Source organism: Rhinopithecus roxellana, chromosome 3, assembly GCF_007565055.1.
Source record: "Rhinopithecus roxellana isolate Shanxi Qingling chromosome 3, ASM756505v1, whole genome shotgun sequence".
NCBI lineage: Eukaryota > Metazoa > Chordata > Mammalia > Primates > Cercopithecidae > Rhinopithecus > Rhinopithecus roxellana.
Genome location: NC_044551.1, coordinates 62,650,738 through 62,672,800, shown reverse-complemented (window position 1 = coordinate 62,672,800; position 22,063 = coordinate 62,650,738). Strand labels below are relative to the sequence as shown.

Sequence of the window (22,063 nt, the reverse complement as noted above, 5' to 3'; positions counted from 1 at the left end):
CAGACTGGTCGGCGCATCAGCGACGCAAGCGAAGGGCGGGGACCTCCGAAGGAGTGTGTTACTTAGACATCCAGCGCACTGCCTGACCCGAAGTACCGACCCGAGTTATGCCCACCCTCCAACTTTGCGATGGAAATGTGTCATCGAAAGTGAGGTAACCAGTGGGCCGCGGCTGGGTCGCCGGGACAGGCTAGGGGCGCCGCGGTAGGCCTCGAGGCCCTTGGGGCCATGGGCTTTTGCTGCCGCCCGCCCCTTCCGGCTCCTCCCCGTAGAGCAAAGGGCACGTGAGTTAGGCGCCCGGAGCCGTCGCCGCGGGGACCATGTTGCTTCCGAACATCCTGCTCACCGGTCAGGGCGCGCGGCCGGGAGGGGCTGGGCGGGGGCAGGCGAGGGGCGCGGAGTGTTCTGGGCATCGGGCGCCCAGGTAGGAGCTTCTCAGTGCCGTCTTCGGAGGCCGGCAGAGGGCCACGAGGCGGTTGTCAGCGTCCCGGGAGCCGACCCTCACGGGCGTTGCGGCAGGCGGGGGAGGGGACGCGGAACGTTAATTCCGTTGGCCTGAGGCTCCCGGGGGAGGTGAAGAGAGGTCGGCAGATCCAGCTCTCCTGCTTGGCGGCCTGCTTAGTCTTTCTGAATCTGGTATTTCGTTTGTAAAATGGGTTGTTAATTCTTTGGCAGGGTAGGCTTTGAGGTTTTCAGGGAAATAACGTAAGGCCATATCTGCTTCCCGGTAGTGCCATTAATGGTGGGTGCCTCACTCCGTAGGCCTCCGTGGGCCGTATTTTATTTTTTCCTTTGCTTCTGATAAACGCCTCAGATTAGATTTCGGTAAATGAGTTCAGATGTTTGTGGCGTGACGAAATTACTGTATGCTTTTGTTGAGTTACATCAGAGGCTCCCTCCGCCCCTTAAAAGGAGGGCATCTAGTGAGCATTTCGGGTCGTTTCTCGCGTAGGAGTGGGTCTTTGAAGCCATACTCAGGGTGCGTGTTATCAGTAAAGAGAACTAAAATGCTGCATAACGACTTTAACGAATATTTTTGCTAGCCGTTTAGTCCTGAAAGTGTTTATTAAATTGTAGGCCATTCGTGGAAAAATCTAATGCATGTAGATTTTATTGCAACGTACAGAAAAGGCTCTGTGGAAACAGTACAGTTACATCATTCACCCAAACGTAAGATTGTTGGCAGCACACAAGACATGTCTGTTTCTGAGAGATGCAGATTAACCACCCCACAAATAATGTTTAGCATTTTAGATTCCTTAAGCGGAAGATTTTTACATCTTTTTGCGTGGATCATAGTGCCCTGGTTATTAAGTCATTGTCAAAACATTTTATTGAAAATGTCTTGACAATGAAATGTGAGCATTTTATTGAAAACATGTTGAGTCCAGACTTCAGACTTGGTGTATTATAGTGGACTTGGGATGACTGTTATTCTCCTAGATATGGGAACTGTATTATCCCTGTTATGTTTATGCTCAAGTTTAATTTCAGGGATGTTAAACCTGAATAGCTGAAAATTATGAATTTGATGATCTTGAAATGTAATTATAATAGGTATCAGAAGGGGAAGGTAAAGAACAATGTATATAGTATTGTCATTTATGTACAAGGAATATATGTTGTATTTATTACAAAGAGTATGTACGTACATGTACATTTATATGCAAACATAAATAGGGTTTTTTTGGGAATATATACCTATCTGTATAGGAAACTGGTTTACAGTGGTTATCTCTAGGGAAGGGTGCAGGGGGTCAGAGGTAATATGGTGTCTTTCAGACTGCTTACATTTTAGCATGAACAGTTTTTGTTTTTGTTTTTGTTTGAGACAGAGTCTCATTATGTTGGCCAGGCTGGTGTCGAACTCCTGAGCTTAAGTGATCCTCCCGCCTTGTCCTCCTAAATTGTTGGGATTACACGCGTTAGCCACCACACCTGGCCATGAATGGTTTTTAAATCTTTTTAAATTAAAGCAAATAGGCCAAGCAAATGAGCCTGTAAATTAAAGCATTTACAGGCTCATGCCTGTAAATCCCAGCACTTTGGGAGGTGGAGGTGGGGGGATGGCTTGAGCTCAGGAATTTGAGCTTAGCTTAGGCAACATAGCCAAACCCTGTCTCTACAAAAATTAACCAGGGCATGCTGGTGCATACCTATGGTCCTAGCTACTGAACAGGCTGAGATAGGATTGCTTGAGCTCAGGAGGTGGAGGCTCCAGTGAGCCAAGTTCCACTGCACTCCAGCCTGGGTAACAAAGAGTTATCTTGACTTTAAAAAAAGAAAAAGGTAAATAAATTATTGTAATTGATTCGAGGTGGCTAATTTTTTTTTTTTTTTTTTTGGAGACGGAGTCTCTGTCGCCACGCTGGAGTGCTGTGGCGTGACCTCGGCTCACAGCATCCTCCAACCACCTGGTTCAAGGGATTCTCCTGCCTCAGCCTCCTGAGTAGCTGGGATTACAGGCATGCACCACCACGCCCGGCTAATTTTTGTATTTTCATAGAGATGGAGTTTCACTATGTCGGCCAGGATGGGTCTTGATCTCCCGACCTCCTGATCTTCCTGCCTTGGCCTCCCAAAGTGCAGTGATTACAGGCGTGAGCCACTGCGCCCAGCACGAGGTGGTTAATTTTATTCTGAGCAGTTCCATGGTAGCAGCGGGTACTTTGAATTGGCATCAGAATTTGCTGAGCCCCACCCCTGGAGAATCAATACACTGGGTAATATTCTGACATTCAGTTAGCTTTGGAAATTTTTATTAGGTCGTAGTACATGCTAATTTACATATGGCCAGGCATGGTGGCTCACGCCTGTAATCCCAGCACTTTAGGAGGCCTAGGCGGGCAGATGACGTGAGTTTGAGACCAGCATGGCCAATATGGTGAAACCCTGTCTCTATTAAAAATACAAAAATTGGCTGGGCGCGGTGGCTCAAGCCTGTAATCCCAGCACTTTGGGAGGCTGAGACGGGCGGATCATGAGGTCAGGAGATAGAGACCATCCTGGCTAACACGGTGAAACCCCGTCTCTACTAAAAAGTACAAAAAACTAGCCGGGCAAGGTGGCGGGCACCCGTAGTCCCAGCTACTCGGGAGGCTGAGGCAGGAGAATGGCGTAAACCTGGGAGGCGGAGTTTGCAGTGAGCTGAGATCTGGCCACTGCACTCCAGCCTGGGCGACAGAGCGAGACTCCGTCTCAAAAAAAAAAAAAAAAAACAAAAATTAGCTGGGCCTGGTGGTGGGCACCTGTAATTTCAGCTACTCAGGAGACTGAGGCAGGAGACTCGCTTGATCCTGAGAGGTGGAGATTGCAGTGAGCCAAGATCGCACCACTGCACTCCAGCCTGAGCAACAAGAGCGAAATTCCGTCTCAAAAAAAAAAAAAATTTAACATATTATTGCTAATTAGGAAATTTTTCATTTCAGTCGTCAAGATCTTTAAGGGCAGAGGCCAGGTGAGACTCTGCCTCAAAAATAAAAAAAGGAAGGGCACAAGGTGGGCTACAGTGTGATAAGTAGTATTTCACAGTGTTTTTCTGTGGCTTGTCTTACAGGTACACCAGGGGTTGGAAAAACTACACTAGGCAAAGAACTTGCGTCAAAATCGGGACTGAAATACATTAATGTTGGTGATTTAGCTCGAGAAGGTAAGGGACACTTTGGTGTTAGATTTGTTTTGTTTTTTTTTAAGTCTGATAGTGGAGTGTTAGTGCTGGGTATTGTCAGAAGGTACAAAAAACCGAGATTGCCATTAAAGAATATATACTCTTTTAGGGAATCCACAGAAATATTAAGTGTCTAATGCTATGTCCTGGTTATTTTGAGCATTTTCCCTTCCGCCTTGAAAATGGCTAGCAATTCTTGTGAATAGTTGGGAAGGCTCCTATGAAGAGACTGGATTTCGGAGAGGTAGACTGTGAATAAGGAGAATGTTTTCAAGTTGAGCAAACAAAGGTTTGGTACTGCTGAACATATATATGAACACAGTGAGTGTATTGGTCTCACTGGAAAGAGATTGTTTTGAGCTCAGGTGTAGTACATGACTATGCTATGGTATCTTAGATTAGTGTGAGGTTTGCATGCAACTGCATATCTTCTAAGATGATAGATGTTTTTATTTATTTTACCCTGTTTTCCCCTAATCTTTTATCACTCCCTTATTTGTGTCTTCATCTTTTTATAGTTGACAATGATTTGTACATGGTAGGAACTCAATAAATTAAAGGGACTTTAAGTATGCCTCATTAAAATTAAGAAAACATATGGTTTAAATTTTTAAAAATTTTTTACAGTTTAACATAGATTAAAAATTTTTTTAAGTTCCTGACAGTTGCTACTAAAGTAACTATTTCAGATTGATCTAATGTACATATTTTTTTCAAATGATCTAAAGTCTGATCATCGGATATCATGGAGTCTGGCAAGATGGCTTCTCCCAAGAGCATGCCGAAAGATGCACAGATGATGGCACAAATCCTGAAGGATATGGGGATTACAGAATATGAGCCAAGAGTTATAAATCAGATGTTGGAGTTTGCCTTCCGATATGTGACCACAATTCTAGATGATGCAAAAATTTATTCAAGCCATGCTAAGAAAGCTACCGTTGATGCAGATGATGTGCGATTGGCAATCCAGTGCCGCGCTGACCAGTCTTTTACCTCTCCTCCCCCAAGAGATTTTTTATTAGATATCGCAAGGCAAAGAAATCAAACCCCTTTGCCACTGATCAAGCCATATTCAGGTCCTAGGTTGCCACCTGATAGATATTGCTTAACAGCTCCAAACTATAGGCTGAAATCTTTACAGAAAAAGGCATCAACTTCTGCGGGAAGAATAACAGTCCCGCGGTTAAGTGTTGGTTCAGTTACTAGCAGACCAAGTACTCCCACACTAGGCACACCAACCCCACAGACCATGTCTGTTTCAACTAAAGTAGGGACTCCCATGTCCCTCACAGGTCAAAGGTTTACAGTACAGATGCCTACTTCGCAGTCTCCAGCTGTAAAAGCTTCAATTCCTGCAACCTCAGCAGTTCAGAATGTTCTGATTAATCCATCATTAATTGGGTCCAAAAACATTCTTATTACCACTAATATGGTGTCATCACAAAATACTGCCAATGAATCATCAAATGCATTGAAAAGAAAACGTGAAGATGATGATGATGACGATGATGATGATGATGACTATGATAATTTGTAATCTAGCCTTGCTGCATGTAACATGTATACTTGGTCTTGAATTCATTGTACTGATATTAAACATGCATGCTGGATGTTTTCAAGTTGTGTTTTAGAAAACTTCAGTAATATTTAATGAGTAAATAGTTACTATACTTTTCAATTGAAATGAAGGTTTTTCATCAGCCTTAAAAGTGTAAGAAAAATAAAGTTGTCATTCATTACTTTGATTGTTGGTGCTTTGGCAGTTGTTTTTAAAAGCAATTTTCTCCCTGTTGTCACCAAGAGGAGTAACAGTTGACAGTTGCAGCAACTTGCAGTACTATAGTCTATTGACCACTAGAATGTCATCTCAAGTGTCTTCAGATATATAGATCATAGTATGATCTCTGGTGTACGTCACTCTTGTGATCTGTTCTCTCAGTTGCTGAAGTATAACCATGACTCCTCTTCAGAGAGACCAGTTGGTCAGGATTTTTATTCATAGTGAATTCTTAACCTGCTTTGATTATCTTCCTCAATTGTCCAACTTCCTAGGTCCCATTTTTCTGTCCCTTTGGTTATATTAAGGACCCTTAGTGTCTCCCAGTATGTCTCCACTTTTAAAAAAAAAAATTATCAGTGTCTCTTTTTGCAGGTTAATTTTGAGCATCTTTGTTTTTCATATTCCTGATACTATAAGCCAGTATCATGTTCATTTTTGATCCAGGGCTGATAATTAGGTTATAGTTTATATTTTTTAATTAAAAAAAATTTTTTTTATCCAAAAGAACATCAATTTATCAAGGTTATAGTTTCTGAAACCTAGATCTTTATTTGCTATCATACAAATACTCATTTTCCATTTCATTTTATTTTATTTCCTGAGACAGAATCTCATTCTGTTGCCCAGGCTGGAGTGCAGTGGCACAATCTCAGCTCACTGCAACCTCCATGTCCCAGGTTCCAGCGATCTTCACACCTCAGCCTCCCAAGTAGCTGGAATTACAGGTGTGTACTACCACACCTGGCTCATTTTTATATTTTTAGTAGAGATGGGCTTTTGCCATGTTGTCCAGGCTGGTCTTGAACTCCTGGCCTCAAGTGATCTGCCCACCTCGGCCTCTCAAAGTGCTGGTATTACAGGTGTGAGCTACCGCACCTGGCCTTTCTTTTTTTTTTGAGACAGAGTCTCGCCTGTTGCCCAGGCTGGAGTGCAGTGGCGCAATCTCAGCTCACTGCAAGCTCTGCCTCCTGGGTTCATGCCATTCTCCCGCCTCAGCCTCCCTAGTAGCTGGGACTACAGGTGCCTACTACCATACCCAGCTAATTTTTTGTATTTTTAGTAGAGATGGGGTTTCACCATGTTAGCCATGATGGTCTCAATCTCCTGACCTCGTGATCCACCCGCCTCGGCCTCCCAAAGTGCTGGGATTACAGGTACGAGCCACTGTGCCCAGCCCAGCCTTTACGTTTTATATCTATGAAATCTGGTTTTGTTCCTCATTGTTGAACACCACCATTTTTGGCAAGTGATTTCTGAGTCACATAATAGTCAATTTCATTCATGCATTCTCATGTTACTTTCACTTAATTTAACATTTCTAAACTAATTAGAGCATTAATAGCATTGAGAGCAATGGTGACACCAGACCAAGGACAATCCAGCGTAAGGCACTTGTCTTCCTCGTCTTTAGGTCCTCTCCTACCAGTACTCACACCATTTCATTTGGTTAAGACAGTCTTGCTCTGTTGCCCAGGCTGGAGTGTGGTGGCCTGATCATAGCTCATTGCATCCTTGAACTCCTGGGCTCAAGTGATCATCCTGCCTCAGCCTCCCTAGTAGCTGGTACTACAGGCACACACCTGCCTGGCTAATTTAAAATTTTTTTTTACAGAGACAGGGTCTGGCCTTGTTCCCTAGGCTGGTTTACTCCTTGGCTCAAGTGATCCTTCTGCCTTAGCCTCCCAAAGTGCTGGGATTACAGACAAGAGCCTCTGTGTACCTCGAGTACTCAACACCATTTTAGTCAGTTGCATATAGTCCCAACCATTGTCTTTGTATTAGTGAGATTATTTCATGAAATGGGATCTAAGTCTTAAAGGAAAAGTGGGGTTTTTTTTTTCCTGCCTATAATGCCAGATAAAAGATTTCTGGTCTGACTTGACATGGAGTTTGATGGAGGTACTTTGTGGGGTTTTTTTGTTTGTTTGTTTGAGACAGGGTCTTGCTCTGTGGCCCAGGCTGGAGTGCAATGGCACAATTTCCCTTCACTGCAACCTCAGTCTCTGGGGCTCAAGTGATCCTCCCACTTCAGCTTCCCCAGTAGCTGAGACTACAGACACAAGGCCTCACTGTGTTGCCCAGACTGGTCTCTAATTCCCAGGCTCAAGTGATCCTCCCACCTTGGCCTCCCAAAAGTGCTGGGATTACCCGTGTTAGCCATCGCGCCTGTCCTGATGAGGTACTTTGTAAAGTTTGACATACCAGATTTTTTAACCCAAATCTTGTTTGAATATATCTGGAAATATTTTGAGGCAGCTAACCTCATTTTTGCTTCAAGTGGTGATATATTTTAAGAGAAACCAGGCAATCATCTATAATGCAGTGATTCTCAACTAGGTAATTTTTGCCCTTTGGGGGTATAGCAATGTGTGAAGATGTTTTGAGTTGTCACATAGAGGGGGAGGTGATGGCCAGGTTTACTACTAGCATCTAGTGATTAGTGACCAAGGATTCTACTACAGATCCTATAGTTCACAGGACAGTTCCCTGTCTCCCCTAATAACAATTACCAGACTCAAAATGTCATTAGTAACAAGGTTGAGAAACCTTGCTGTAAAGAAATGAGGCTTATTCTGATGCTCACTAAAGTCAGAAAAAAACAAAGCTTTAAGAAAACCCTAGTTTTAAACATTTCTGAAAGTTTAGTATCATCCTAGTGATCATGTGGAATTGCACTAGTAATTGAGAGAGGTCATCTTTACTCCCAAAACCAAGGCAAAAAAAAAATTAGATGGGGAAGTAAGTTTAAGAAAACTGGCCGGGCATGGTGGCTCATGCCTGTAAATTCCAGCACTTTGGCCTAGCACGGTGGCTCACGCCTGTAATCCCAGCACTTTGGGAGGCCAAGGTGGGTGGATCACCTAAAGGTCAGGAGTTCAAGACCAGCCTGTCCAACATGGTAAAACCCCATCTCAACTAAAAATACAAAAAATTAGCCAGGTACGGTGGTGGGCCCCTGTAATCCCAGCTACTCGGGAGGCTGAGACAGGAGAATCACTTGAACCTGTGAGGCAGAGGCTGCAGTGACCTGAGATCACACCACTGCACTCCAGCCTAAGCAAGACAGAGCGAGACTCCATCTCAAAAAAAAAAAAAAAAAAAATCAGTCCAGCGTTGCTGAGGGCGCCTGTAATCCCAGCTACTCGGGAGGCTGAGGCAGGAGAATCACTTGAACCTGGGAGGCAGAGGTTGCAGTGAGCCGAGATCATGCCACTGTACTCCAGCCTGGGTGACAGATTCCGTCTCAAAAAAAAAAAAAAAAGAGAAAACTATTAGGAGTCTTACTGTGGGCAGGGCATGGTGGCTCAAGCCTGTAATCCCAGCACTATGAGAGGCCGAGGCGGGCAGATCACGAGGTCAGGAGATTGAGACCATCCTGGCTAACACAGTGAAACCCGGTCTCTACTAAAAATAGAAAAAATTAGCTGGGCATTGTGGCGGGTGCCTGTAGTCCCAGCTACTTGGGAGACAGAGCTTGCAGTGAGCTAAGATCACACCACTGCACTCCAGCCTGGATGATAGAGCGAGACTCCATCTCAAAAACAAAAACAAAAACCATGAGTCTTACTGTGGTATGACTATAAGAATGCTTCTCTTATCCCTATTCTCCCAGTCTCAAGACTCCTCCTTATTTGACATCCTTTTCTATATACAATCGTTTTTATACTCTTACTAGCATCCTTAATTTTCCTGGCAGCAGTTTTTCAGTCTTCAGCCTATTCCTAACTGCAGGATACCCATAGGTCTAGACAAAGTAGTATATTGACATTGGATCCATTTCCGGTAGAAACTGTAAAGCATAGCTTGGCTTTGAACACTTAGAATCTTGATATCTCTCTAACCTGGGGGTTGGCAAGCTACTGTTGTTTTTGTATGACTTCGGAGCTAAAGACTAGCTTGCAAAGCGTAAGGTATTTATGATCTGGCCCTTTACAGAAAAAAAAAAATGTTGATCCCTGTTCTATCCTTTTCTGAATCCCATTTTTCTCTCCCCTTATCAACTCCCGCTGGAAGCCTTGGAAACTAACTCCTCTATTGGCCTCTCTGACACTGCTCTCTCCCCATCTTTGCCTCTGATCCTTCCCCTTCCACTCATTTCCCCCGTGATTTCATTGCAGCCATATTGTGATTCTGCCCCTGCCACTAGTAATCTCACTCATTCAGGACTATTCACTCCCTTGTGCTGATGACTTAAATTTACAATTAAAACAGCCCAGTTTCTAGACACCTGTTAGACATAACCATGTGGATAGTTCCCAGATGTTTACACCTCTAAAGTATGTTTAAAGCACATGCTTTGACGGCATCCTTGACTGTACTTGCCCACTCCTCTGATTTCTACCTCCCAAGCATATAAATACACATTCACTCTCTCACAAAGATCCACTTGGCCTTTAAATCTTGATGGTTTCTCCAGCACATCCCTACAGTACCCCTATTTCATCAAGACCACTGGTGCTATGCCTAGAATCCTACCTAGAATCTCTTATTTGACCTCTTCAGTAACTCTTTCCTCCCTCTTCTACACTATCATTTTCTTAAAAGCAGGGAAGGAGAATGACATGATTTGAGTTTTTTACTCACATAGTCTATCCTCCTTAAGGAAATATAGGAGCTTCTTTTTTTTTTTTTTTTTTTTTTGAGATGGGGTCTCACTGTCGCCCAGGCTGGAGTGCAGTGGCCAGATCTCGGCTCACTGCAAGCTCCGCCTCCTGGGTTTACGCCATTCTTCTGCCTCAGTCTCCCGAGTAGCTGGGACTACAGGCGCCCGCCACTTCACCCAGCTAGGTTTTTTTTTTTGTATTTTTTTAGTAGAGACGGGGTTTCACCATGTTAGCCAGGATGGTCTCGATCTCCTGACCTCGTGATCCACCTGTCTCGGCCTCCCAAAGTGCTAGGATTACAGGCTTGAGCCACCGCGCCCAGCCCAGGAGATTCTTTATAAAATGGCCACAGTTCACCTGCAGTCATTCCCCTGTGTCCCCTTCAGTGTAGCCATCATACCCTGTTGTTCTCAAACACTAGGAATTTTCCACCTCGAGTATGCATGCTGTTCTCTTTATCTATAGGTTCCCTTATCTTCCTTACAACTTCTTAGCAGCCCAACTCCAATGTCATATCTTTAGCTTTCTAACTTCACTATGCAGAATTAATTGTCCTTTTCTTTTTGCATAAAAAACCAGGTATTTGGCCGGGCGCGGTGGCTCAAGCCTGTAATCCCAGCACTTTGGGAGGCCGAGACGGGCGGATCACGAGGTCAGGAGATCGAGACCATCCTGGCTAACATGGTGAAACCCCGTCTCTACTAAAAATACAAAAACTAGCCGGGCGAGGTGGCGGGCGCCTGTAGTCCCAGCTACTCGGGAGGCTGAGGCAGGAGAATGGCGTAAACCCGGGAGGCGGAGCTTGCAGTGAGCTGAGATCTGGCCACTGCACTCCAGTCCGGGGGACAGAGCGAGACTCCGCCTCAAAAAAAAAAAAAAAAACCAGGTATTTTAAAGGCGCCCAGTCACTTTAAACCAGTTAATGTCTTGTTCTAATTGCTTTAGAGTTACCAGCTTCTTGTTGAGTTGAGGTAAATGTGGTGAATATGTTTCCAAAAGAATAAATACGAAAATAAAAATTTTAAGTATTGGCAGCAGTATCAAAATAACTAGCATCCCAATATGATTAAAGAACAGCTTTCACTTGAGTGTATATGTTTTAGGATGGCAGTTAAACATGTCATGATTTTACAGTTTGACAAACAGCAGCAGCTGGGAAGGTTTTTTAAGGTAAGAATGAACTTTAAAAAAATTTTTTGTGGGGCCTGGTGCAGTGGCTCACGCCTGTAAACCCAGCACTTTGGGAGGCTGAGGCAGGCGAATCACCTGAGGTCATGAGTTCGAGACCAGCCTGGCCAACATGGTGAAACCCCATCACTAAACATACAAAAATTAGCCAGGCTTGGTGGCGAGCGCCTGTAATCCCAGCTACTTGGGAGGCTGAGGCGGGAGAATCGCTTGAACCCAGGAGATGGAGGTTGCAGTGAACCAGGATCATGCCGTTGCACTCCAGCCTGGGCGACGAGTGAAACTCTGTCTCAAAATTTAAAAAAAAAAAAAAAAGTTTTTTTTTTGAGACAGGGAGTCAATGTCACCCTAACTGGAATACAGTGGTGCAATCCCGGCTCACTCCAACCTCAAGCAGTCCTCCCACCTCAACCTCCAGAGTAGCTGGGACTATAGGCTGGCACCACCATGCTGGGCTAATTTTTTTTTTTTTTGGTAGAGGTCAGGTGTTGCTGTGTTATCCAGGGTGATCTCGAATTCCTAGGCTCAAGCGATCCCCCCACCTTGACCTCTGAAAGTGCTGGGATTATAAGCACAAACCGCCATGCTAAGCCTTTTAACTCTGGCCCCACAGTTGATTTTTTTAAGAAAGTAATGTATCTGTACCTGGAATTTTAACCACAAAACTTTGTTTAGAAAATTGATTTAATTTTCTAATTTCTCAGTCATTTAAACAAATCAACCTTTTTGATCTTTGCTTAAGATCCTATGTATAGGCAAGTATAAATTTGGCTTCCAATCGAAACTTTCTAAAGTAGCATAAAATTTATTCTTTTTTTGAAATTTGAAATGAAATTTAGGATCCGTTCATTTCTCTGGTACAGACTACAATCATCACTTACCTAAAAATCTGTGGTAGACTTGATAAGAAGTCCCTGCTTCTGGATTTGGTTCCTTCCAAATCATTCTGCATTAAAAAAAAAAAAAAATGTTTTTTTTTTGAATTTGGAATTCATCATGTCATTTAATGCTGAAAATCCTTTAATGATTTTCCTTGGCCTTGGGATAAAGTCTAAACTCCTTCATGCAGCCTTCAAGGCCCTTTTTGATCTGACCTCAGCTTACCTGACCCCTTACCACTTATTTTCTCATTGTTCTGACTTTCCCTCACTTGAAAGGGCCTGCTCTTTCCTAGTCTCTACCTTTGAATATCTTGTTTTCTTTATTTAGAAGAGTTTTCCCTAGTGTTTTTTTTTTTTATGTATCTACTGCAAGTCTATGCTTAGAGGTCACTTCCTCCAGGAAGCCTCCCTTAATATCCCAAGTTTATGTTAGGTGCCCATCCTTATTGCTCCCATATCACCATGAACCGTAACATTAAAATATTATATTTCCAGGTGCCTTGTCTGTCCTCTCCCATTTTATTTTAAACTCTTCGAGGGAAAGATTGTTTGTCTACTTGCTCACTTTATAAATTATGTGCTCATAATCCCTTAGGTCACTGGTATATGGTGTTCGATAAATGTTTTTTGGAATGAGTGTTTACAAGTTTGGATTACAGCCGGGCGCGGTGGCTCATGCCTGCAGTCCCAGCACTTTAGAAGGCCAAGGCGGGCAGATTGCTTGAACTCAGGAGTTTGATTCAGCCTGAGCAACATGGTGAGACCGTGTCTCTACAAAAAGTACAAAAATTAGCCAGACATGGTGGGACACACCTGTAGTCCCAAATACTGGGGGGAACTGAGGCAGGAGGATCACTTGAACCCAGGAGACTGAGGCTGCAGTGAGCTGAAATCGTGCCACCGCACTCCAGCCTGGGTGACAAAGTGAAACCTTGTCTCAAAAATAAAAAAGTAAAAGTTTAGATTACACTATTTTATTAAAATACATTAACATGGCTGAGCGCAGTAGCTCACGCCTGTAATCCCAACACTTTGGGAGGCTGAGGCGGGTGGATCATTTGAGGTCAGGAATTTGAACCTAGCCTGGTCACAATGGTGAAACCCCGTCTCTATTTTAAAAATTGGCTGGGCGTGGTGGCTCTCGCCTGTAATCCCAGCACTTTGAGAGGCTGAGGCAGGCGGATCACAAGATCAGGAGATCAAGACCATCCTGGCTAACTCGGTGAAACCCCGTCTCTACTAAAAATACAAATAATTAGCCAGGCATGGTGGCGGGCGCCTGTGGTCCCAACTACTAGGGAGACTGAGGCAGGAGAACGGCGTGAACCCGGGAGGCGGAGTTTGTAGTGAGCCCAGATGGCACCACTGCACTCCAGCCTGGGTGAAAGAGCAAGACTCGGTCTCAAAAAAACAAAAAAAAAGTTAGCCAAGCATGATGGCACGCACCTGTAATTCCAGCTACTTGGGAGGCTGAGGCTGAGGCAGGAGAATCACTTGAGCCCAGGAGGCGGAGGTTGCAGTCAGCCAAGATTGCACCACTACACTCCAGCCTGGGCGACAGAGCGAGACTGTCTCAAAAATAAATGAATGAGGCCGGGCGCGGTGGCTCAAGCCTGTAATCCCAGCACTTTGGGAGGCCGAGACGGGCGGATCACGAGGTCAGGAGATCGAGACCATCCTGGCTAACACGGTGAAACCCCGTCTCTACTAAAAATACAAAAAAAAAAAAAAACTAGCCGGGCGAGGTGGCGGGCACCTGTAGTCCCAGCTACTCCGGAGGCGGAGGCAGGAGAATGGCGTAAACCCGGGAGGCGGAGCTTGCAGTGAGCTGAGATCCGGCCACTGCACTCTAGCCCGGGCGACAGAGCAAGACTCCGTCTCAAAAAAAATAAATAATAAAAAAAAAATAAATAAATAAATAAATAAATAAATAAATAAATAAATAAATAAATGATATATTAACATGATTTAACAAATTCTGCACTTCAGCGTTAGTATAAAGACTTTAATCCTGGCTGGGCATGGTGGCTCACACCTGTAATCTCAGCACTTTGGGAGGCCAAGGCAGAAGGATTACTTGAGCCCAGGAGTTCGAGACCAGCTTGGGCAACATAAGGAGACCTCATCTCTATAAAAAATATAAAAATTCACCTCTACAAAGAACGGAACAATTAGCCAGGTGTGGCAGCACACACCTGTAGTCCCAGCTACACGGGAGGCTGAGATGGGAGGATCACTTGAGCCCAGGAGGTCGAGGCTGCAGTGAGCTGTGATTGTGCCACTGCACTCCAGCCTGGGCCACAGACTGAGACCCTGCCCGTATAAAAATAAAGACTTTACTTTGGGAGGCCGAGGAAGGCAGATCACAAAGTCAGGAGATTGAGACCATCCTGACTAACACTGTGGAACCCCGTCTCTACTAAAAATATAAAAAAATAGCCGGGTGCACTGGCGGGCACCTGTAGTCCCAGTTACTCGGGAGACTGAAGCAGGAGAAGGGCGTGAACCCGGGAGGCGGAGCTTGCAGTGAGCGGAGATCGCGCCACTGTACTCTAGCCTGGGCGGCAGAGCGAGACTCCATCTAAAAAAATAAATAAATAAATAAAGACTAATCCTGAAAGTTAACACATCTATTTTAGACAGCATATATTGGTTCAAGTCATCTTTTTTTTTTTTTTTTTTTTTTCTGAGACAGAATCTTGCTTTGACGCCCAGGCTGGAGTGCAGTGGCATGATTTCGGCTCACTGCAACCTCCGCCTCCCGGGTTCAAGCAATTCTGCCTCAGCCTCCCAAATAGCTGGGATTACAGGCGCCCGCCAACACACCTGGCTAACTTTTGTATTTTTAGTAGAGATGGGGTTTCACCATGTTGGCTGGGCTGGTCTCAACTCTTGACCTCGGGTGATCCACCCGCCTCAGCCTCACAAAAGTGAATTACAGGCATAAGCCACCGCGCCCGGCCAGAGTCATCTTTTAAAAGTCAAAGATTTAAAGTATAAAGGAACCTCCATGTTTATCTACTCAAGATTACCACATAGTACAGAATCAGCTATAGGTATTCTTAGATTTTGTGGTACTGTTAAAAAAATATACAATATTGTAAAAATAGTATATGGAAAACTACTCCAAATCTTTTGTTTTTCTTCTAATCTTTGTCCCTAGTAAAGACAACTTTGAATTCTGCTTTTTATATTTTACACTTGTGTATGTGAGCATTCATGTTGCTGTCTAGTCTATACTACATAGTATTTTTAAACTATATTAACTATAATACTATAATATGTATTTACCTAATTTTAATTACATAATTATTACAAAATTAATTACATAATTTATAAAGTTGATAAATCAAGATTTAACTTTTCTTATTTGGCATTTTTTATTATTTTCTAATTTTGTCCAATTAGAAATTAAATGGTACTGTAAATTTCTGAATGAATTGAACATATAACAGGCATAAATATAGACTCATATTAATTTGCATCTCTTTAATAGCTAGGAAAGTTCAATATCTTTTCATGTGTGTTTACTGATTTTTTCCACTTTTCCATCTTGTGTGAATTATTTTCTTGTTTATTGAGCAATTTATTGTTATTTTGGTTTTAAGGTCGTCATATTATCTACATTTCAGTCCTTTGTTATTTCTCCCATTCTGTTACTTTTCTTAGAATTTTATTATTTCTCAAGGAACAGAGAGTCAACATTTTAAATGACTGGATCAATCTTTATTTCTTCTGCCACTCAACAAACTCAAATGAATCATTCCTTTGTAGCTCCATCTGGAGTTTGTAGTATAAAGTAAGGATTTAGATTGTTTTCTAAAATGTTAACCAGTTTTCTTCACACCAAGACAATTTAATTGTTTAGGTTGATAGAGTTTCTGGTAGGTGAGCAATAGCCCAAGGAGGCAGAGGCCACACTAGGGTGCTAGAAAGGTGGTTTATGTGCCCAGAATCAGTCCACAGACCCTCCAGGCAAGACAAGGAGTTACAGCTGCTTCTGTGCCCCCCAGTGACCATCAGACTACTCGTGTGTCCCTTCAGAATTTATGTTCACTTTAACCTCATTTCAACCTGTACCAAAATATTAAGGGGAAAGAGGTGGGAAGACTGCTATATAACATGCTCTCAGAGATGGTTAGTGGATGATCTAAGCCTGCCTTAGATTAATACCTCCTAGGGGCAGGGGCTAAGGGTAAGATGGTGTGTCTTACCTCCTGAAAGAAAACTTCCTTTGAAAGCCAGCTGTGGTTTATTGGAAAGTTCTTTTTTTTTTTTTTTTTTTTTTTTTTGAGACGGAGTCTCGCTCTGTCGCCCGGGCTGGAGTGCAGTGGCGGGATCTTAGCTCACTGCAAGCTCCGCCTCCCAGGTTGACGCCATTCTCCTGCCTCAGCCTCCCGAGTAGCTGGGACTACAGGCACCCGCCACCTCGCCCGGCTAGTTTTTTGTATTTTTTAGTAGAGACGGGGTTTCACAGTGTTAGCCAGGATGGTCTTGATCGCCTGACCTCGTGATCCGCCCGTCTCGGCCTCCCAAAGTGCTGGGATTACAGGCTTGAGCCACCGCGCCCGGCCAGAAAGTTCTTATATTACATTTAAATTTGCCTCCCTTGTAACTTTGAACGTTATTTTTGTTTTGCCTTCTGAAATAAGACTAACTCTTATGAGGAATGACAGTTTGGGATGCTGGAAATCTAGAAGTAAAGATACTGTTCGGAAGCATCTGAGTCCTGACCCTTCTCAGTCCCCGTTGAGGATGTGAGCTCAGTGACAGAGGGTTCAGTTCTGAAATCAAGAATCTGTTATTGCTTTTTTCTTGCTTTTTTTTTTTTTTTTTTTTTTTTCGAGACGGGGTCTTGCTCTGTCAGCCAGCCTGGAGTACAGTGGTGTGATCTCAGCTCATTGTAACCTCCGCCTCAAGCAATCCTCCCACTTCAGCCTCCCAAGTAACTGGGACTACAGGTGTGCACCACCATGCCTGGCTAATTTTTTTTTTTTTTTTTTTTTTTTCCTGTAGAGACAGGGTCTCAACATGTTGCCCAGGCTGTCTTGAACTCCTGGACTCAAGAGATCCTCCTACCTCATACTGCCAAAATGCTGGGATTACAAGCACGAAGCCCCACACCTGGCCTGTTACTGCTTTTGATACATTAATCTGCTTTCAAATGTATGTGAGTGTGTTTGTATCTGTTCAGGTGTTTCCTCTTTCCACCAATCTGTAGTTCAACAAAAATAGTGTAGTCCTCTTCTAATAACCCCACAAATTCTGAAGTTGGCTATTCACTCTTTTTTTTTTTTTTTTTTTTTTTTTTTTTTTTAGACGGAGTCTCGCTCTGTCTCCCAGGCTGGAGTGCAGTGGCCGGATCTCAGCTCACTACAAGCTCCGCCTCCCGGGTTTACGCCATTCTCCTGCCTCAGCCTCCCGAGCAGCTGGGACCACAGGCGCCCGCCACCTCGCCCGGCTAGTTTTTTGTATTTTTTAGTAGAGACGGGGTTTCACCGTGTTAGCCCGGATGGTCTCGATCTCCTGACCTCGTGATCCACCCGTCTCGGCCTCCCAAAGTGCTGGGATTACAGGCTTGAGCCACCGCGCCCGGCCTATTCACTCTTTTTAGTTGGTTTCAGTTTTGATATTTAAAGCAGTTTCAGAGATATTGCTATCCAAGTTTCCCTCTAGACAAAATTCCAATTTATCAGTTAGTATGACTCCTTTATATTTGGTGTCTATATGACATTTATTTTGTTAGTACACACCCTTGTATCTGAAAGAATAATTGATGATACATTTCCTTTCCTAAAGTCTAGAATTAATTGAAAATTACTTAAAGTTACTTAGAAAATATTATTTCAACAAGAATTCTCAATCTCTTTTAGAGCAGTTGTATGATGGCTATGATGAAGAGTATGATTGTCCCATCTTAGATGAAGACAGAGTAAGTATGACTTTTTCATAAAGTATGCATTTGTTGAATTTCATAGGAAAGTTGACTTCAGTTTTCTTAAGAAGCATTTTATTTTTTTAATTTTTCTTGCAGGTAGTTGATGAGTTAGATAACCAAATGAGAGAAGGTGGAGTTATTGTTGATTACCATGGTTGTGATTTCTTCCCTGAACGCTGGTTTCATATAGTTTTTGTGCTGAGAACAGATACCAATGTATTGTACGAAAGACTTGAAACAAGGTAAGAAAGGAAAAACATCCGATTCTTAAAGCATAATATTAACTTTTATTCAGATTCCTGAAATTGGCCAGTAGTACCATGATAAAGGATTTTTGTTTTTTGGGGTTTTTTGTTGTTTTGAGACAGAGTGTTGCTCTGTCACCCAGGCTGGAGGGCAGTGGTGTGATTTCGGCTCACTGCAACCTCCACTTCCCTGGTTCAAGCAATTCTTGTGCCTCAGCCTCCTACCTGAGACCAAGGCACATGCCACCATGCCTGGCTAATTTTTATATTTTTTGTAGAGATGGAGTCTCGCCATGTTGCCCACGTTGGTCTTGAACTCCTGGGCTCAAGCAGTCTGCCCACCTTGGCCTCCCAAAGTGCTGGGGTTATAGGTGTGAGTCATAGCACTCAGCTAATAAAGGGTTTTGTTTGAAAATATGACTGCTTTAAAATATGGGCAGTACTTTTTGAGTAAATTGATATCTCAACTGACAGTCTGATTGAGTAAAATGTACTGTGTAGAAATCCAATTTAGCCGGCCACGCGCAGTGGCTCAGGCCTGTAATCCCAGCACTTTGGGAGGCCAAGGTGGGTGGATCACGAGGTCAGGAGTTCAAGACCATCCTGGCTAACATGGTGAAATCCCATCTCTACTAAAAATACAAAACAAAATTAGCTGGGCGTGGTGGTGGGCGCTACTCAGGAGGCTGAGGCAGGAGAATGGTGTTAAGTCAGCGGGTGGCGGGAGGTTGTGCAGAGCTTGCAGTGAGCTGAGATCATGCCACAGCACTCCAGCCTGGGCGACAGAGCGAGACCCTGTTTAGCCATGCCTTTTTTTTTTTTTTTTTGATGTAAACCTTTGCTAGGAAAACAGCCAAGCCCCTAACATATTCTTTGCTTACTGACTGAACACTACCCACTCAAATTATCCCTGCATCAGGAATAGGAAAGCTTATGAAAAACTAGCAAAATAAACCAGCATCTCACAGTCTTTAACAGATACCTGAGTCAAACCCACAAATAGAGCATCAGATTTAATGCGGAAAAACCAGTAAAGAGAAACTTTGAGGGAAGTCTTTTTTCCCCAGTGTCTTTTTATCAAAGCTGTGGGAATATGGGGATCCTAGAGAAATTAGAGGGCAATCTCAGAAAGGAAAGCTCCAGAATTTTGCTTAAGGTCGCGGTCAGAATTTGTGATTTTCACTGATTATAGTCAACTCTGACCACTCTTGTTTGGGATACTTGTAAATCCTTGCACAGACTAGTATGGCAGCAAATATACACATAGAAAAAGTAAAATTGGGGCTAGACCTAAAACTTTTTTTTAGGCAGTGAAAAGCCATTAAAAGTTTTGGGGCAGAAAAGTAATAGGGACTATATGGTACATATGCTTTTTTTCAATCAAGACAATTTAAAATTTTGATTTAAAAATTACTGTTTTACATATATAGCCAAGGGTATGACTAAGGTATAAAAAAACTATGAGAGAGCTAGTTAGTATTTTCAACTATTGAAAAGGTTATAAAAAAGTAACAGCTTTAGGCTGGGCATGGTTGGGTGGTGAGGGGGAGGCAGGATGGCTCACACCTCACACCTGTAATCCCAGCAGTTTGGGAGGCTGAGGCAAGGTGATTGCTTGAGCCTAGGAGTTTGAGACCAGCCTGGGCAACATAGCAAGATCCTGGTCTCTACAAAAAAAATTAAAAATTTAGCCAAGTGTGGTGCCATGCACCTGTGGTCCCAGCTACTTTGGAGGCTGAGGTGGGAGGAATGCTTGAGCCTGGGAGGTTGAGGCCGCTGTGAGCTGTGATTGCACCACTGCACTCCAGCCTGGTGCCGAAGCAAGAGCCTGTCTCAAAAGCAACCAAAAAACAAAAATACCCTCTTTATTGAAATGTAATTTACATTCACCCATTTAAAGTACATAATTCAGGGTTTTTTTCCAGTTTTGTGGGTACATAGTAAGTATATATATCAGTTGCTCATTTGTTTTTTTTTTTTTTTTTTGCATATCAAAAAGTTGTACAATCATTACCACAACCAATTTTAGAGAATCTTGGGGGCAGGCACGGTGGCTCACGCCTGTAATTCCAGCACTTTGGGAGGCTGAGTTGGGCGGATTATGAGGTCAGGAGCTCGAGACCAGACTGACCAACATGGTGAAACCCCATCTCTACTAAGAATACAAAAATTAGCTGGGCATGGTGGTGCATGTCCGTAATCCCAGCTACTCAGGAGGCTGAAGCAGGAGAATTGCTTGAACCCGGGAGGCGGAGGTTGCAGTGAGCCAAGATCACTCCAGTGCACTCCAGCGTGGGTGACAGAGTGAGACTCCGTCTCAAAAAAAAAAAGAAAATTTTTGTCACCCCAAAAAGAAACCCCATACCCAGTAGTAGTCACTCCCCATTTACCCTCAGTTCCCCAGCCCTAGGCAACCAATAGTCTACTTTCTATCTTTATGGATTTGTTTATACTAGACATTTCATATAAATGAAATCATACAGGATGTGGACTTTTATGCCTATCTCCTGTCAATTAGTTTGTTTTCAAGGTTCATTCGTATTGTAGCATATACCAGTACTTCTTTTTATTGCCAAATAATATTCCGTTGTATGGATATATCATTTTTAAATACATTTGTCAGGTTGTGGACATTTGGGTTGTTTCTACTTTTTGGCTGATATGAATTGAATATTTGGTTATGAGAGTTTTGCTAATTTACTAATTCATTGGGAATTTACTGAGTAGCTGACAAATTGTGGGCAGAAAAATTCAAACAAACCTAAATGCTGGTCTCGTGATCTTTAGTTTAACCCTAGTGTCAAGAAACTCTGTCATATAAACAGGTACCAGTCACTCCTCTCTAGGTGAAGAGACCATTTTTGTAATTTTTCACGTATTGAAAAGTGTCCAGTTTCTGGTATGTTTCTAAAACTCCAGTTAATGCCATTTATTTTGCTTTTTGTTTGCTTAACCTCCCTGCCTTCTAGGGGTTATAATGAGAAGAAACTAACAGACAATATTCAGTGTGAGATTTTTCAAGTTCTTTATGAAGAAGCCACAGCATCCTACAAGGAAGAAATCGTGCATCAGCTGCCCAGTAATAAACCAGAAGAGCTAGAAAATAATGTAGATCAGATCTTGAAATGGATTGAGCAGTGGATCAAAGATCATAACTCTTGACTTATAAGGCTACCTACTTTATAATCACTCTTGTTGATATCTTTGCTGACATCATAGAAATTGTTCAAGTATCAGTAACACTTGATTAAAATCATGTTGCAGGACCAGCAGGTGGATAGTATATAGGTTTATGCCTGTATTTCTTTTTCTCCATGAGAAAGCTAAACATCTGAAATATAATGAATATAGTATTATTAAGGATTGAGACAAAAACTGTGATTTTAATACTTAAATTGCTAAAGAATAAATAAATCTAACAATGGGTGGATATCTTTTAAGTTTATTACAGAAAAAAATGCAGATGATCTCTTCAAATAAAACTAAAGAAAAAGCAACAGAGTATTCCTTTTCTCTTTCTTTAAATTAGAAAAAAAGTTAAATGTTGTACTCGATACAAAGTTCAAAAGGTACAAAAAAGCATGCTGAAAAGTTAGGTCTCCCTTCCAGACCACCCTATCCCCAGGCACCCCAGGTTCCTTCCTTTTAGGAAATAATGTTAATGGTTTCCCATGTCTTTTTAGAGGTTTTATGCCTGCACAGTGTATATATATGTGTGTACATTTTTTAAAGAATATCATAGTATATTGTGCACACT

General features: G+C 42.8%; 2 protein-coding genes across 7 annotated transcripts; both read left to right on the top strand.

Moving 5' to 3' along the window:
* The first annotated feature begins 23 nt into the window (after positions 1-23).
* TAF9 (TATA-box binding protein associated factor 9) lies at positions 24-5,408 on the top strand. 6 transcript variants are annotated; one of them, XM_010380231.2, is made up of 3 exons: positions 24-154; positions 3,557-3,649; positions 4,396-5,408. In XM_010380231.2, the coding sequence occupies exon 3, from the start codon at positions 4,413-4,415 to the stop codon at positions 5,205-5,207; it is 795 nt and encodes a 264-aa protein (XP_010378533.1). In that variant the 5' UTR covers positions 24-154; positions 3,557-3,649; positions 4,396-4,412; the 3' UTR covers positions 5,208-5,408. The 6 variants fall into 6 exon arrangements, with proteins under 6 accessions (XP_010378533.1, XP_010378529.1, XP_010378530.1 ...); XM_010380227.2 differs by lacking the exon at positions 24-154 and adding an exon at positions 230-348; XM_010380228.2 differs by lacking the exon at positions 24-154 and adding an exon at positions 321-424.
* Positions 230-21,803, top strand: AK6 (adenylate kinase 6). The gene is made up of 5 exons (XM_010380233.2): positions 230-348; positions 3,557-3,649; positions 17,997-18,055; positions 18,158-18,303; positions 21,276-21,803. The coding sequence occupies exons 1-5, from the start codon at positions 321-323 to the stop codon at positions 21,466-21,468; spliced, it is 519 nt and encodes a 172-aa protein (XP_010378535.1). The 5' UTR covers positions 230-320; the 3' UTR covers positions 21,469-21,803.
* Positions 21,804-22,063: the final 260 nt, after the last annotated feature.

Bases quoted from the DNA above. Each gene is read 5' to 3' on its own strand.
- AK6 (XM_010380233.2), top strand. From the start codon at position 321: ATGTTGCTTCCGAACATCCTGCTCACCG. The intron at 3,650-17,996 runs GTAAGGGACACT...AATCTCTTTTAG, and splicing joins TGGTGATTTAGCTCGAGAAG to AGCAGTTGTATGATGGCTAT. The intron at 18,056-18,157 runs GTAAGTATGACT...TTTTTCTTGCAG, and splicing joins CCATCTTAGATGAAGACAGA to GTAGTTGATGAGTTAGATAA.
- TAF9 (XM_010380231.2), top strand. From the start codon at position 4,413: ATGGAGTCTGGCAAGATGGCTTCTCCCAAGAGCATGCCGAAAGATGCA.